The following is a 14,898-nucleotide window of genomic DNA, read 5'->3' as shown; positions in this document are numbered from 1 at the left end:
GAGGGGTTAACAGCACAGGTGACCCCTCCCTGCTAAGTGCCACTTAGCAAATTGCTTCCCGGGGCTAAAAATGGACCTGCGGGCAGGAGCAGCAGGGGTTTCCCCAGGCTCTGCCACCCCGCCCCACCTGGACGTGGGCAGAGCACGTGCGGTGCCAAGGCACGACCGAGCTGTGCAGGGGCAGACCACGAGGCCCTGGCTCAGCCGTGATCAGGACCACGGCGATGCTGGCCGCAGCGGGCATCTCCCGCCCTGGCCCAAGAGGGAGGAAACGAGACGAGGTGGGAACAACAGCCTTTTATTGAGGAGCTGGGACCCGGAGCTCAGACCCCTGCCAGCCCTGCACCGCTTGTCCCCGTGGTGCTGGGGAGGGGGCAGCGCCAGCTCCGCTCAGGCCGAGCGTCTAACCTGTGCTCGAGGGCAGGCCCCGGGTGCCCGGCTCAGCTGGGTCCCAGGCACTCGACAACCCCATTCCCTTTGATGCCATCGAAGAAGAAGAAGTTGTTGAGGGGCGGATCCCGCTGCGACAGCGCCTGGGGCGGGAGGGAAAAAGGAACCAAGGGATGCTCAGGAGCTAGTACTGCACCAGCCCAAGCATGCCATGGCAGAGAGTATAGGATCCTTATTCCCCCTACCTGAGCCATGACTGGGCCCATATTACAGCTGGGTAAGTTGAGGCAGCGAGAAGCCAGCCCACACCAAGCAGCAAGCCAGGGACAGGTGTGGCCCTGCTACAGGCTGAGACCCTGAGCAGCAGGGGCTCCACACTAGACCAACTGCTACAGAGACTGGGAAACGGACGCCAGGAGCCGTGCGGGGCACGGGTGGCAATTCCAGCCACGCCTGACCCCAGGAACGCAGGAGCAGGATGCCTGTCAGCTGGCCCAGCTGCGGGGGCGGGGGCCCGATCCAGCTAGACACTGGGGCCGTCTGCAGGGAAGGCTGGGAGCCAGAGGCCTCCACAGCTGAGCCCCCCACCCGCACCGTGGGGCATCGGGAACCCTCGGGTCAGCGCTACGTTCCCTGGCAAAAGGGGCCCTCTGCAGAGCCGGGGCACCGGTTCAGCACCCCGGGCCCCAGACCTGGACGGCTTTCTGCAGCCGCATGCTGCGGAGCTGCTCCCTGCACTCATCCAGTGAGGCCCCGTTGATCCCAACGGGGAAGCGTTCCCCTGACCCCCATCTCCTCGTTACCTTGACGATCTCCTGCCCCAGGACGCCTCCGACCACAGCGCACACGGGAGCCATTTCGGAGAAGCAGTAGCTGGAAGGAACCAAAGCGCATGGTCAGCTGGCGGTGCCGCCGCAAAGCCCACCCCAGGGTCCGGCTCCCCCAGCAGCATTGCAGACCGGGAGGGAGCAGGGACCCAGGCAGGGATAGCACAGGCCCCCCTGGGCACCGACGAGAGGCGGGCGACAGGCTCCCCATTCCTGCATCGCACCCAGTGCAAACCCAGGCTGGCAGGGCACGTGCCGAGCGGTGGCCACTGCTCAGCTTGCCAGGCACCCGTGTGCCTTGTCCCAGCCCCCCTGCGTGCTTCCCACAGCCCTTCTAAAAATAGCACCCCCAAAATATCCGCCGTGTGCCCGGACCGCATTCCTGCCATTCCTGCTGGCACACAGCGGCTGTGGGGAGCAGCACGCTCCTGGACATGGGGCGGCGTGTGGCAACATGCCACAAGGGGCTGGGGGTGCAGGCGGGCTCCTCTGACCCGTGCACCAGAGGCAGGACACAGGGCGTGCATCGCAGAGCCCATGGCACCGCCCCTGCCTCCTACCCCCACCCTTGGCAGCAGGTGTCTGGGCAGTGAGATTCGACCTGCCACCTTTCCCACGTGCTGGGCTGGGGGGTCCCTTGCACTGGCCCCTACCTGGGGGTGCCCAGCTCTGCTCCCTTGGTCAAGATGCCCAGCAGAGACCATTCCCTGACCAGCCCAGGGGCCCAGACAGCGAGCTGGCACCAGTCTCCACCGGGTGGGCAGCCAGTGCTGCAGGGACAGAGATCCCGCTGCCTGCCCAGGCTGCGCCAATGCCTGGGAAAGTTCCCAGCCCAGGCTTCCCCGCCGGGGGGGGAACGTGCCAGCCCACGCAGGGAACCGGGGTGGAACAGGCAGCCCTGGGGCCTGGCCTGCCCACACCCAGCCCCCCCAAACCTGGTCCGGCGGTTACCCAGGACGACCCCAGGGGAGGGGCACAGAGCCCCGCCAGGCAGGGCGGCACGGCCAGACGGCTCGGGTCACCGACGGCGCGGAACCACGGCCGCTCGGCAGGGACCGGAGCCAGGCTGGTGGCAAGCCTCCCAGCTGGGCTGACTCACAGCCCACGTGGAGAGGGCCCCGAGAGAAGCAGCAGGCCGTGCGCGCCCCCTCCCAGGCCCGTGACCCTCGTTCCGCGGGCAGAGCCCGGGCCGCGGCGCCCACCTGACGAAGCTGTCGGGCAGCAGGTCGGCGCTGACACCCAGCGCATCCAGCACGTCGCTCCGTATCTGCAGCAGCAGCTCGGTGTCGGCGGCGTAGCTCTCGGGCAGGAGGTCCCGGCCTTTGTCCGTCCGGAACTTCAGGAGCACTGCGGGGAGGAGAGCGCGTCAGAGTCCCGCCGCCACGGACAGCGCCGACCGGAGGGCTCCGGGGACCCCGGGCCTCAGCCCCACCTTCCACACACCCCAGAGGCACAACTGGCCCCCTTAGGCCACCCTGGCACTGCCCCTTCCTGAAGCACAGCCTCAGGGTCCGGCTCGTGTCTGTTCATTCCCAGCCTCCGCAGGGGAGGCCCCCGAGGAAGGTGCAGGCCAGCCAGAGGCCCTCAGGTCAGCGGGCAGCCAAGCCGCGGGATCAGACCGAAAGCTGCCTCCTTTGCTCTGGGCCCCTCCTAGCTCGGATCAGACAAGGCCCGTGTTTACCTGGGCTGCTTGCCTGGCAGCTAAGGAGGGGGGCGGCTGGCACCAAGCAGATCCTCCCCAGCCACATCTGAGGGGCCTGGGGGGCCGCTGGGAAAGTGGCCAAGAGGCCCCGTGCGCCTGCAGAGGGTAGTGACCAGGTGCGGACGAGCTGCAGCTTTAGGGGTGTCAGCACTCCCCCACCTATGTCCAGCCACTGCGGGAGCAGGGGGACCCTTCGTGAAGCCGGCCTCCCGACCCTTGCCTGGTCCACAGGCCATCTCTCTAAGCAGCTGAGCACCGCAGCTCGGCTCCAGCAACAGGAGGCATCATGGGGAACATTTCAGCTCTGGAGGGATGCCAGAGTCAAAAGGCAGCACTGGCAGGGGCTTGTGACCCAAGACAGCAGCAAACCATATCCCCGTGAGGAGACGGGGAAGCTCCCAGCGTCTTGGGCTCCATCCCCAACTCGTGCCCGGCCCCTCGCAGCCACCTCTGTGGGGCAGGAACCAGCAGGAGGCACTGGCAGCTGCAGTGGGGACTCAGGATGGGGGGGAAGGGCTTGGCCAAGAGCGGTAGCTCTGAACCCGCTGCGAGCTCGGGGAGCAGAGGGCTGCATGGCACGGGCAGGTCTCTGAGGGCTGACAAAGCCCCAGCCCTGGGGAGGAAGTGGGTTCTAGTCTGGGCACTGGCACTCGTCATGGGTAAGCCCCACCTGGGGCTGCGGCTTTGCCAAGCCCGCGGCCACATGAGCCCTGATACGGGAGCAGGCGCCACGGAGGGAGAGGGCAGCGAGCAAAGCACACGCTGAGGCCAGCCGAGCCCCTGGCTGGCGGGGCACTTCCGCTCGCGGAGCGCGGCTGTTTCCACAGGCGCTGGGTATTTTTAGCTCGCCGCCGCCCTGGTAAACTCGCCCCAACCTCAACACGAGCAAATCAAAGCCAGCTCCTGCCACAGGAAGTGCCCGTGCTGAGCGTGGGGGGAGCACGGGTTGGGAGCATCAGCCGGCAGAGACTGCGGCAGATGCTCTCCGGGGCAAATCCCCACCCCAGCACCTGCCTCAGCCTGTGAATGTATTAGGGCAAAGCAGCTGCTGTTGGCTAGGGCCGGGGACTGCCCCTCCAAGAGCTGTGGGCCTTTTCCACCCAGGACAGGCCAGCAAACAAAGCAAACGACAGACACATGGATGCCTAAGAGCAAAGCCATGTGCTTTCCAACAGCCCGGTTCCATAGCCCCCGCCCTTCGCTCCCTCCGAACCCCACGCGAGCAAGGCTTTGCTCACCTTGGAGCAGGAAATAATCCAGGGCAGTGCGCTTGAGTGCAGCCATGGCCTTCTCGCTGCTCCAGTCGATCGCCAGTGCCTCCTTCAGCTGGCAGAAAACCACGCGCTGTGGAAGGAAAGCCAGTGAGAGCCTCGGAGAGCAACACGGTGGGCTTCACCCCGTCCCACTGGGACCCCCGCAACGTACCGGGCTGGCCCCTCTGCTGGGGGTGACCAGTACAGCCCTACGTGCTGGGAGAGCCTGACCCCTGTACTCTCAGCCCCGATGGCATCTCCTCCCCTCCTTGCTCCTGCCCAGGCTACGGCAGCAAAAGCTTTTACACCCCTGCAGAAGCTGGTCCTCTCCTGCCGTACGGCTGCCGGGGAAGGTGACTACGCTCTGCCCAGCTCATGCTGCATGGCCGGCGAGAACAAAGGTGCCGTCTTCTCCCCTCTGCGAATGCCACGTGCACGATGCTGCCTGCTAGCGCTGGCCCACAGCCGCAGGGACGCCCTCTGGGCCCCCCCTGGCTCAGCATCTGCTTCACGGGCCAGCCTGGCCATACCATCCCTCATGCTCTGTGTGTGGCAGCCAAAGATGCATCTGGGGCTCCATCACAAGTGTGGAGGACTCTCATGGCAGCCTCTGCCAGGAAGCTGGAGTATGAGGCTGAGGCTGCAGAGCCAGGCGGCCAGTGTGGCGGACTGAGCCCAGACCCAGAGCCCAACAGGGGACAAGCGCCCAAGGGCAGGAGGCTCTCGGAGCGAGGCCGGCAGATGGCTGCAGGCTAGCACTCTGTCCTCACATGCCCGTGGGTAATGCACTGGCAGCACTGAGGGCAGTGCTCCAGAGCTGGTGCAGGCCTGGGCAGGCTCCCGTGGCGCTGAGCACCATGCTCAGCCTCCTCCTGCCACTGCCCTGAGCCGTGGGGAGCAAGAGCAGGGATTAGCTCATCGCCGCCGGCCGCCGGGAGCACGATGAGTCACTTTCACCGGTCCCTCGGGCTGGCTCCTCCCTCCCTCTCCGGCTCTTGCGCCTTTGCACAGGGGCCTTGTCTCTGGCATCCTGTGGTGGCGCGGAGCCAGGCGAGGCTGTGCCCTTGGGCTCCAGCCTGTGGAGAGCGCACGGATGATTCACCTCCTCAGGTGGTGGCAGGGACCCCGCAGGACGGGCTTTCTGCGATGGCGGCGCCCCAGGCCTGCTCCCACACTCTGAGATCAGCTGCGACCACGACAGGAGCGTGGTTTGGAAGAGCAGCCATGACCCTGAGCTGGGGTTGTCCATATGGTCACTCGGGCAGCCCCAAATCAGGACCTGTGCCCTGCCACCGGCGCCCTCAGGGCTCAATCCTACGCACAACCCGTGCCTCGAGGAGAGGGGAGGGATCAGGTGCTCTGGACTTCAGAGCTGCCAGGACAGTCCTGCTGGAGCCCTAGCAATGCACCAGCTAGGGATCTGCACCTGGCTTCCCACCCTAGCCCACGGCCATTACGAAGGGCCCCCCCACTCCTCTCCTCATGCCTCTCACAGGTCCTCATATACAAGCAGCCCTCAAGCCCTTCTGTGTAGCATGGAACAGCCCCCTTCAGTATCACAGGAAGATCTGGACATGCAGGAAGGGAAGCACATGTGTTTGGGGGCCACAACACTGCTGGGTGCTGAGACCACTCGACACCCGCTGGGGACAGCGCAGGGAGCTGCTCTGCTCAGCCCAGCCCAGCCCGGCCGCTCCCTCGAGTTCCCATCCCAGGCACTGGCCTGCGGGGGACTCTGTAGGAATTCGCCGCATCCTAAACCTGAGCCCAGCCCCGTCGGGGGAGGACAGCAGCTGGGGAATATTCCCATACCTTCCGATCCAACCCCGCGTGGGCCCGGCCGGAAGCGAGGGGCCGAGGAGAGGCGCACAAAGGCCCTTAATCTGCTGGCTCAGCCTGCATTCTCCTCATAGCCGGATAAAGCGGAGGGGATTTCCATGCTCGGGCCCCAAGGCCCGGACTGCCCTGCTAAGCTTCCAGCTGCGGGACCTGCACAATGCCAGGGCCTGGAGGCATTTACATGTGAAAGGCTCTGCTGCCTCGTCTTCCCCAGAAGACATGGGAACCTTTCACACCCAGGTCACAAGCCAGACTCCCAGGGGCTCCCCCGTCAGCTGACAGCAGCAACAATGCAGTGTTTATGGCCTCCTGTCTGGGTGGGGAGCGCGGGGCTGGCTGACACGCTCTCTGTACCGTCCAGGCTAGGCAGCATCACCCCTGCCTGGGCAGCTGCACGTGCAGGACGGTGCCTTAGACCAGCACAACCACAACCATGCCAGGAGAAGAACAGGGCATCCTGCTGGAACCACATTCACCAGCTCCCGAGATGGCCCCCAGCCAAGGCAGTTGCAAGGAGACACTCCAAGTGTGCCCCACACCCTCGCGTCTCTAAGGAGGAACCACGCCGTCGGGCGGCAGGGGCCACGCTCTAGCACATGCGAACACTGAGACCACCCCCCCAACCGAGCAGGCAGGTCTGTTGGCACATCTGCGGCCCTTCCACGCACCTTTTTCACCATGGTGGTCTCAGAAGAGTCCAGCTTGGCTTTCTTGGCATCAGGTCCATCTTCCACCCCTGGGCTGACTTTGGCGACCTTGGTCTTCTCCCTGCAGAGCGATGGGAAGGAGGTTTAACAGTGTGGCTTCCTAGGTGGTGCTGGGGCCTGTTACGATGACCCATGGACCCTTATGAACCATGTGGGTCAGGCCGCAGAGCCCAAGCCCTGCAGCTCGCCATACAGTCCACAGTAGCTGGCTCCCCTTCCTGGGCACACAAAGGCTGCTGTGGGGGACACAGTTCAGCTCAAAGCAGAGGCCTGGTGCAGAGAACCCAGGAGGGTACGGCCTGGGAGAACAGGGAGCCTGGCAAGCCTCTCAACGTAGCCAGTATTACTAAACACACAGGTGCCCCACGGGACCTTTCTGTTGCTGGGCAGGGGAAGGCAGCTCCACGGCTTCGGGTCTCAATACCTCAATGTGCTGGGATGGCCAACAAGGCTGGGACCCTGGCGGGCAGGACTCCAATCCCAGGGATCAAACCAGAGCAGCCTGCCTGGCAGCATTCACACTTACTCCACAAACTCGTGCTCCCCCAGGTTGGCGAACATGTAGCCATGGTAGCCGAAGATGTCGCCAGTGAAGAACTTGATGCTGTTCTTGTGGCAGATCTGGTCAACCTTCACCATGACGTCCCGGGAGCAGCATGTCAGACAGACCTGGGAGGCAGCAATAGTCAGCCCCTGCTGCTGACAAGCCCGGAGGCAGAACACCAATAAACCTCGTGGCTGCCCCCGGCATCCATTTCTGCTGCACCACGGCACAAAACCATACAACAGAATCGTAGAAAACAAGGGGTGGCAGGGACCTCAGAAGGTCACATCTCATCCAACCCCCTGCTCAAAGCAGACCCAGCCCCAGCTACAAGGCTTTATCAAGCTGGGCCTCCAAGGATGGAGACTGCACCACCTCCCTGGGGAGCCTATCCCAGTGCTTCACCACCCTCCTAGTGAGAAAATTCTTCCTAATCTCCAACCTCAACTTCCCTTACTGCAGCTTGAGCCCACTGCTCCTTGTCCTGTCATCTGACCCCACTGAGAACAGCCCAGCTCCAGCCTCTTTGCAGCCCCCCGGCAGGGAGGTGAAGGCTGCCATTCAATCCCCCTCGGTCTTCTCTTCTGCAGACTCAATAAGCCCATTTCCCTCAGCCTCTCCTCACCAGTCCTGTCCCCCAGCCCTACAACCATTGTCACTGCCCTCCGCTGGACTCTCTCCAACTTGTCCACATCCTTTCTGTAGTGGGGCCCACAACTGGACACAGGACTCCAGATGCGGCCTCCCCAGTGCTAAATAAGAGGGGAAGAATCGCTTCTCTCCATCTGCTGGCAGCGCTCCTACCAATGCAGCCCAGGATGCCGTTAGCTTTCTTGGCACCAAGGGCACACTGCTGGCTCCTGTTCAGCTTCTTGTCCCCTGTCACCCCCAGGTCCTTTTCTGCACAGCTGCTGCTTAGGTGGTCAGGCCCCAGAGCTCAAGCTCTGCAGCTCATCGTGAAGTCCACAGTAGCCAGGTCCCTTTCCTGGGCACACAAAGGATGCTGTGTGGGACGCAGACCAGCTTAAAGCAGAGGCCTGGTGCAAAACCCCCAAACCATTTTCATTGCCTGTACCTTCCCTCCCTTCCTGGGGGCTGGGTCACAACGAAAACCCACGTGCACAAGGACAACATGCGATGCTCCACTTGGTCATCCCTGCTGGACTGTGCCTTGCTAAGCCACATCAAGGCTCTGCAGAGAGGCGAGGCCACAGAGCACAGCTTCCCATTACCAAAGGCTCTCACTGGAAGCAGCAGCAACACCTGCCATATCACTGGGGCCAGATGCATGGGGAAACCCACGTCCCCCAGGCAAGGACGCCAGCACCACAGCTGCCCCCGTCCCCAGCACTTACAGCATCGAACTGGGTGAAGAAGTCCTCTGGCTTGCTCTCCACGCCCTCGGGGTCGGCCTTCACGTCGACCATGGGGTTGAGGTTCTGCGCCCGCTCCAGGGAGGCCTCAGCGCGGTTCCGGCCCAGGGAGCCCGCGGGGATCAGGAACTGGGCTCTCGTGTCCTCCTGACGCACCTGGCGGGGAGGATATTCATGGGCCCCACGTCCCAGGTCAGCTCTGCGCGGGGGAAGGCAAGGCTGCAGCAGAACAGCTCTAGTGCCTGCGCGGCGCTGTCCTCACCCCAGAAGGGCGAAAGGCTCCTTCAGGAGGAGCAGGAAGGGTTCAAATCCCCTTCGGCAGCCTCCGAGTCCGAGGGGTCGCCGAGCCAGCAGTGGGCCCCAGCAGAGGCAGCCATCCCCCTTACCCCCTGCACGGACACGCTAAGGACCGCCGGCTCTGTTCCATGCCAGCCCCGCGAGGCCACACGCAGGCAGCACCAGGGACCGCTTCCCCACCGCTCAGCTCCGACAGGCGGGTTCCCAGGCCCAGCCAGGCCAGTGCCCACAGCTCCCCCTCCCGCTCGAGACGCGGCCGCGACATCGCACCGCACGGCCCGGCGCTGCGGCCTAGCGGCGACACGGGGGAATACAAGCGAGCTGGGAAGAGCTGGCTGCCACGGCTTCACGCTGGGGCACCACGTGCCCCCTTCCCGCCCCCCAGGGCGGTGAGAGGGAGGGTCATGGCGCCGGGACCAGCCCCAGTGCCGCCCTGCGGACCCCCTGGGGGAGAGCGGGGGGGTGGTCTCCTACCTGCTCGTGGTCCAGCATCGTGAGGCCCTTGACGCCGGCCAGGATGAGGTTCTTCGCCACCTCGGCGCCCAGCCCCTTCATGCCGACCAGCAGCACCCGCGAGGCCCGCAGCCTGCGAGAGCACCGGGTCAGCGCGGGGGGCCAGCCAAGCCCCACAGGGTTGGCCGAGGGGTCAGAGATCCTAGGCGCCCCCCCCGGCCTGCGCTCCCTGCCCCTCCCCTATCCCCCCACACCGCCAGCCACCACATCCCCCCCATCTCCCTGCCCCTCCCCATGCCCCATCCATATCCCCTGCCCCTCCCCATGCACCCATATCCTCCCCCCCCACGCCACCATCCAGATGCCCTGCCCCTCCCCATCCCCGTGCCCCTCCTCCTCCCCATATCCCCCGCCCCTCCTCCATTCCGCCCACACACTCCCATATCCCCCACTCAACCCCACGCCCCCCACCAGTCACCGTTTCTGGGCCTCGAGCCCCCAGAGGCGGATCTGCCGGTCGTACTGCGCCGCCTCCTCCTCGCTGAAGCCCCCCCCTCCCCCTCCGCCGCCGCCGCCGCCGCCGCCCTCCTCCTTCTCCACCATCGCGCCGGCCCGTCACGTGACCGCCGGCGGAGGCGGGGCGGGTCCCCGCCGCTCCACCCCGCCCTCACCGCGCCGAGGGGGCGGGGCGAGACGGAGGAGGCCGGCCCCGCCCCTCCCGCCCAGCGCGGGGCGGGGCCACGGGCGGCGCTCAGGCCGTTCCCAGCAAGGGGGCGCTCGGGCATTTCCGGCAGCACTCGGGCGTCCCCAGACGGGGGAGGGTTTGGGCACTTCCGGCGGCACTTGGGCTGTCCCATTGGAGGGCGCGCTCGGGCGTTTCCGGCGTGCCCAGCTCGGGCGTTTCCGCCGGCGCTCGGGCAGTTTCGGCGGCGCTCGGGCTGTTTCGGCGGGGCGCGGGGCGCTGCCTCGGCGCGGCTGCGTGCAGCCGGCGCCATTTTGTGTAGCCACCCGCGGTGGAGCGCGGGGCCGGGCCGGGCCGAGCCGAGCCGGGCCGCCCGCTCTGTACAGTGACTGTGCCCCTGTGCCCCCCCCGCCCATGGCCGTGGAGAGCCCGAGTGTCCCCCCCGCCGCCGCCGCCTCCCCCCCCGGCCCGCCCGCCTCCCCCCCTTCTCCGTCCCGCCACCTCCACCACGACAGCGGCAGCGGCAGCTGCAGCCTCCCCCGGCCGCCGCCGCCGCTCCAACTCCACCACGGCCCGGACGAAAGGTCCAGTAACCGCCTCTCCCGAGAGCCTCTGTCTGTCTGTGTCTGTCTGTCCGGCCCGCCGGACCAGGTTTGGGGGGGCCGGGCGCGGGGCGCGGGCAGGTCAGGCCCCGGTGGGGGGGGGACAAGCTAGGCCTCAAGTTGCGGGGGCCCCTCAGGTATTAGGCCAGGCTGGGGGGGGTCAGAAGAGGCTGGGGGGGGCCCTTAGGCATTAGGCCAGGTTTTGGGGGGGTTAGGCCAGGCTTTTTGGGGGGGATTAGATGAGGTGTGGTGGGCCCTCAGGCAATAAGCCAGGTTTGGGGGGGGTTACACCAGGCTCAACCTGTTGGCTAGGCTTTTGGGGGGATAGATGAGATTGGGGGGCCCCAAGCAATAGGCCAGGTTTTAGGGGTGTTAGCTGAGGTTTGGGAGGGCCCTTAACCAATAGGCCAGGTTTTGGGGAGGTTACACCAGGCTCAACCAGTTGGCTAGGCTTATTTGGGGGGGTTAGGTGAGTTTGGGGGGGGGGCCTCAGGCAGTAGGTCAGCTTTTAAGAGGGGTTAGATGAGGTTGGGGGGGACCTCAAGCAATAAGCCAGGTTTTGTGGGGGTTAAACTAGGCTAAATCAGTAGGCTAGGCTTTTTGGGGTGGGGTTGGAGCAGACTAAATCAGTAGGCCAGTTTATTTTGTGGGGGGTAGATGAAGTGGGGGGAGCCCTTAGACAGTAGGCCAGGTTGGGGGGGGGGATAGGCCAGGCTAAATATATAGGCTGGGTTGTTTGGGGGGTGGGGGGGAGCTTGTTAGGCCGGCAGAGTAGCTGGAGCCAGGGCTTGGAAGGGCAGGGGGGTGAGGCCAGCCAGGGGGTTCCCAGGGCCGAGGGGGGCAGCAGGCAGTGCCAGGGGGGTGCGAGACTCCTGGCTGGTCTGGGATCTTTAATGAGGCTTGGGGCTGTTGTCCCCCCTGCCTCCCCAGCAGCACCAGCCTCATTAATGTCCCCTTTGTCCGCCGCTGCTTCCTGGCCCCTCCTGGCTGCGCGGGGGCTGCAGGGAGCGCGTGCACAGGGAGGTGTAGCGTGGAAGGGACTCGGCGCTTCGCGCTGCCCCCTTGTTCACCCCCTTTGATAGAGGGAGACTCACTTCCACAGCTGGATCTCAAGTGACCCCATTATAACCAGGTACTGAAAGGTTTCTAATCCCCCAGGAAAACCTTTTTTCCCTTTCCCCACCCTTCCCCAGAGATGTGTATAAAGCACCTTTCCCCAACCCCCCCCCCGCCCCCGAAAGACATAACTTCAGCTGTTCCCCTTTATTAGCCTTTTGTGTTATTGGAAAACCTAGTGCCAGAAAGCAGTGCACAGAAATAAACAGCTTAATCATGTCTGTTTGTGCAAGAGCGAGAGTTGCTCCCCTTCCCACCCCCTGAGAGGGCAGGTGTGCAGTCCAGAGAGCTGCTTGTATATATTAGCATGCCTTTCTCTCTAAGGAGTTCTGTATTTCATGTGATGCAGGGGTTGGGTTGGTAAGTATCCTTTTTTATTGAATAATTAAATTCTACCTTTTCCTTTCTTTCCCCACCACCGAAGAAGTCCAGAGATCATTGTTAGCATACATTTCATGCGAGGAATGAGTTAATCCCGTGTGTGAACAAACCAAGCAGAATTCTGCCCCGATTCGCGCACCCCGCCAATGTGAGTTTTGTTAAAAAAGTCACAAAAGCACCCAGTTGACCCCCGAATATCCCCGTTGTGACGTTTCCAGGTGAAATGGCACAGAAGCCCCAGCAAAGAGGTCACACAGCTCAAGCCTGTAATGCCATCTAGACATACGATGTGGGTCCATTACTTTGTCTGCAAGCTCCATCCTCATTCCATTATGTTGAAAGCAGACTGTCCCTCAGCGTGGGTCTGTTCATAAAACAGAAAAGACGTTAAAAAGTTTTGCGAAAGGACTCAGAAGTGTGTGTAAAAAAAAAAAAAAAAGTGGCAAAAGAAATCACTGTTTCCCAAACGTCATCGCACATTTTTCCCCATCCCCATTGACAGTCTGGTGGTTGATACTTGGAGAAGTTTAAGCAGGACAAGTATTAACGTACAGTGTAAGCACACAGTTCGTACAAATCTGTTTTTTTCCATGTCCTAGTTTTTACTTACTGTGTTGTCATGATTCCTTTTGTTAATCAGGTGTATTATAAAGAGTCCATACAAGCTTGTTCCTCCGTCCTTAACACAAATCCAAATTAGCCCATGTATCCCCACACAGAGTTCAGTGTGCTGCTCTCTACCCCTAAATTACTTTTGAAATCCTTGTTTTTCATGTAGAACAAACACGTTTGGTCCTGGCATATCCCGTCCCACTACTGTTTTTCCCTGAGCGGAAAAGACAAATTCATTTCCTATAAGCACACGCACCTACATTTGCGTGGACTTGCGTTGCTTTGTTTCCCTCTTGTTTTCTCTTCCTCCACTTGAAAAAAACAGCAACCTGTATATGTGTGTGTTAGAAAACGGTCGTTATACAACAGAGCAAACACGCTTTTGTAATCTGTCTGAAGATTAGTGAACAACTTGTTGCAAATGTGATTGTACTTGAAAAGGGGGCTTTCATGCTAGAGCAAACCTGAAAGATTTGTCCAAAATGCTGTTTACTTCTTTTATTTTTCCCTTTTAGCTATTATTGTAGATGTTGTTTTATAATGGGACCTTTCTGCCTGCCAGCCCCCCTTCCGCAGCTTAATTTTGCTATGAAGTCATAAGGATTGCAAGACGGTTTCTTTGATCAGTGGTCTGGGCTCAGAGCTGGAAAATGTTTACCAGCCTGGCCAAGGTGTTTCTGGCTCTGGCTGTTCACGAGGTATGCGAACTCATAGCAAGCATTTCTCCTCATTGATTTGAGCAGTACCAAGTCTTTGTAAAACCTCTCGACTATTCCACAAAACGTAAAGGAAAGTTAATCCAAGTGCTTCCACAATAGAGCCCTCTCCAAAGAGACCCTGGAAAGCTTGTGGAGTATTTTTCTGTTACTGACTAATGTCCTAAGCAGTTTCTGTATCCACAATGAGCAGAAACTAGACTAGAATAAGGAAATATGATGAAAACAGAAAATAAGTATTTAGTAGGGGGGAACATTTTATGGATTTCCACTTTATTGGGCTATTGTTGTGCACCTTTCTCATGGAAATGAGAACTGTGCCAACAGCAATAGCAGCGGGGATGAAACTGCCACGTTTTGTGGACTTGGTGAGAGATTTCACAAAATGACCGCTTCAGTTTTGAGGGGTTTTGACTTTTAATAGCGGCAGCCAAACGTCTGAAATCAGGTGTCTCTCTCTCTGTTTTTGTTTGTTTTTCCCCTGCTCACTGTCTTGTTTCCTGCTGCCTGTTTTTCAATTCTGCCAGAAATTTATTGTCTTGTCGTCAGGATCTGCTAGAGGTAGAAGTTGCAGTTCTGATTGTGTAAACACGGAGATGCGTATTTAACTTGAGAGACCCGAGCAGTTCCACTGAAACCAAAAGGCTTGCTCCGGGCAGTAACAGATAAGGATGTACTGCCTCATGTTTGCAGGGTCAGAACCTCATCTTCTCCGTTACACAGTTGTTTTTAGGTGGTCTGTCTCTTCTCTTAGTCTCCTCAACCAGAGTTTCCCTCCTGGCAACCTCTGTTCCGTTCGTGCAAAGGGATTTTATGGCACCAGCTGAGGAACGATCAAAGGAAATTGCAGGCCCTCAACTAAACATGCCTTTTGCCATACTCCTGAGGTAGTGACATCAGACTTGCTGTGGCAGCAACTCTGGTGTCACAGCTCAGCATGTTGTGACTTCACTGCAGGGATGGGTAGGAGCCAGCTGTCAAACCAAAATGACTTCAGAAATTAGCAGTTGGGGCTAGGCCTTGCCAAGAGAGATCTGGGTTGCATTTGACATCAGTGTTTGGAAGTTGAGCCCAGTATGAATGTCCCTCTCCATAACGGGAAAGGAAAGCAGCAGTATTTAAGCTGATTATAACGGAGAGGGGGAACCCAGTTCAGCAATGACTTCGGGTTTCACTGGGTTGGGAGGAGTGTCTCCCAGAACTGACTCTGTTTCTGATGACTTCGCAGAGCAGATTTGGTGGCAGTTGCTTGTCTCAGATTGGAAGAAGACACTGAGTAGAAGGTAGATCCCTGGGAGCCTGTGAAACTCGGGATGAAGTGGCTGCTCTTGTGCCAAGTTTTGCAAGTTTACAAAGCAGATATTTTCCTGGTTCCTCAGTTGACCCCCATTCACAGTTGCCATT

At 61.0% G+C, this 14,898-nt stretch overlaps 2 protein-coding genes across 2 annotated transcripts in view; one reads left to right on the top strand and one right to left on the bottom strand.

Annotated features, from left to right (window-relative positions):
* Positions 1-282: 282 nt before the first annotated feature.
* SAE1 (SUMO1 activating enzyme subunit 1) lies at positions 283-9,997 on the bottom strand. Its single transcript, XM_090055906.1, has 9 exons — positions 9,864-9,997; positions 9,407-9,518; positions 8,618-8,791; positions 7,245-7,387; positions 6,680-6,779; positions 4,158-4,263; positions 2,420-2,564; positions 1,194-1,263; positions 283-533 (listed from the first exon to the last, which is right to left on the bottom strand). The coding sequence occupies exons 1-9, from the start codon at positions 9,986-9,988 to the stop codon at positions 441-443; spliced, it is 1,068 nt and encodes a 355-aa protein (XP_089912032.1). The 5' UTR covers positions 9,989-9,997; the 3' UTR covers positions 283-440.
* Positions 7,299-14,898, top strand: part of ZC3H4 (zinc finger CCCH-type containing 4) — a 28,453-nt gene continuing 20,853 nt past the window's right edge. The window contains exons 1-4 of the mRNA XM_090051449.1: positions 7,299-7,376; positions 8,717-9,321; positions 9,422-9,577; positions 9,860-10,651. Coding sequence (XP_089907575.1) covers positions 7,299-7,376; positions 8,717-9,321; positions 9,422-9,577; positions 9,860-10,651 — 1,631 coding nt within the window. The remainder of the gene's footprint in view (positions 7,377-8,716; positions 9,322-9,421; positions 9,578-9,859; positions 10,652-14,898) is intronic.

This window comes from Crocodylus siamensis, chromosome 6, assembly GCF_052110815.1.
Source record: "Crocodylus siamensis isolate JL-2025a chromosome 6, ASM5211081v1, whole genome shotgun sequence".
NCBI classification, from domain to species: domain Eukaryota; kingdom Metazoa; phylum Chordata; order Crocodylia; family Crocodylidae; genus Crocodylus; species Crocodylus siamensis.
The sequence above is the reverse complement of the archived record's forward strand: the minus strand, read 5'-3'. Positions and strand labels throughout refer to the sequence as shown.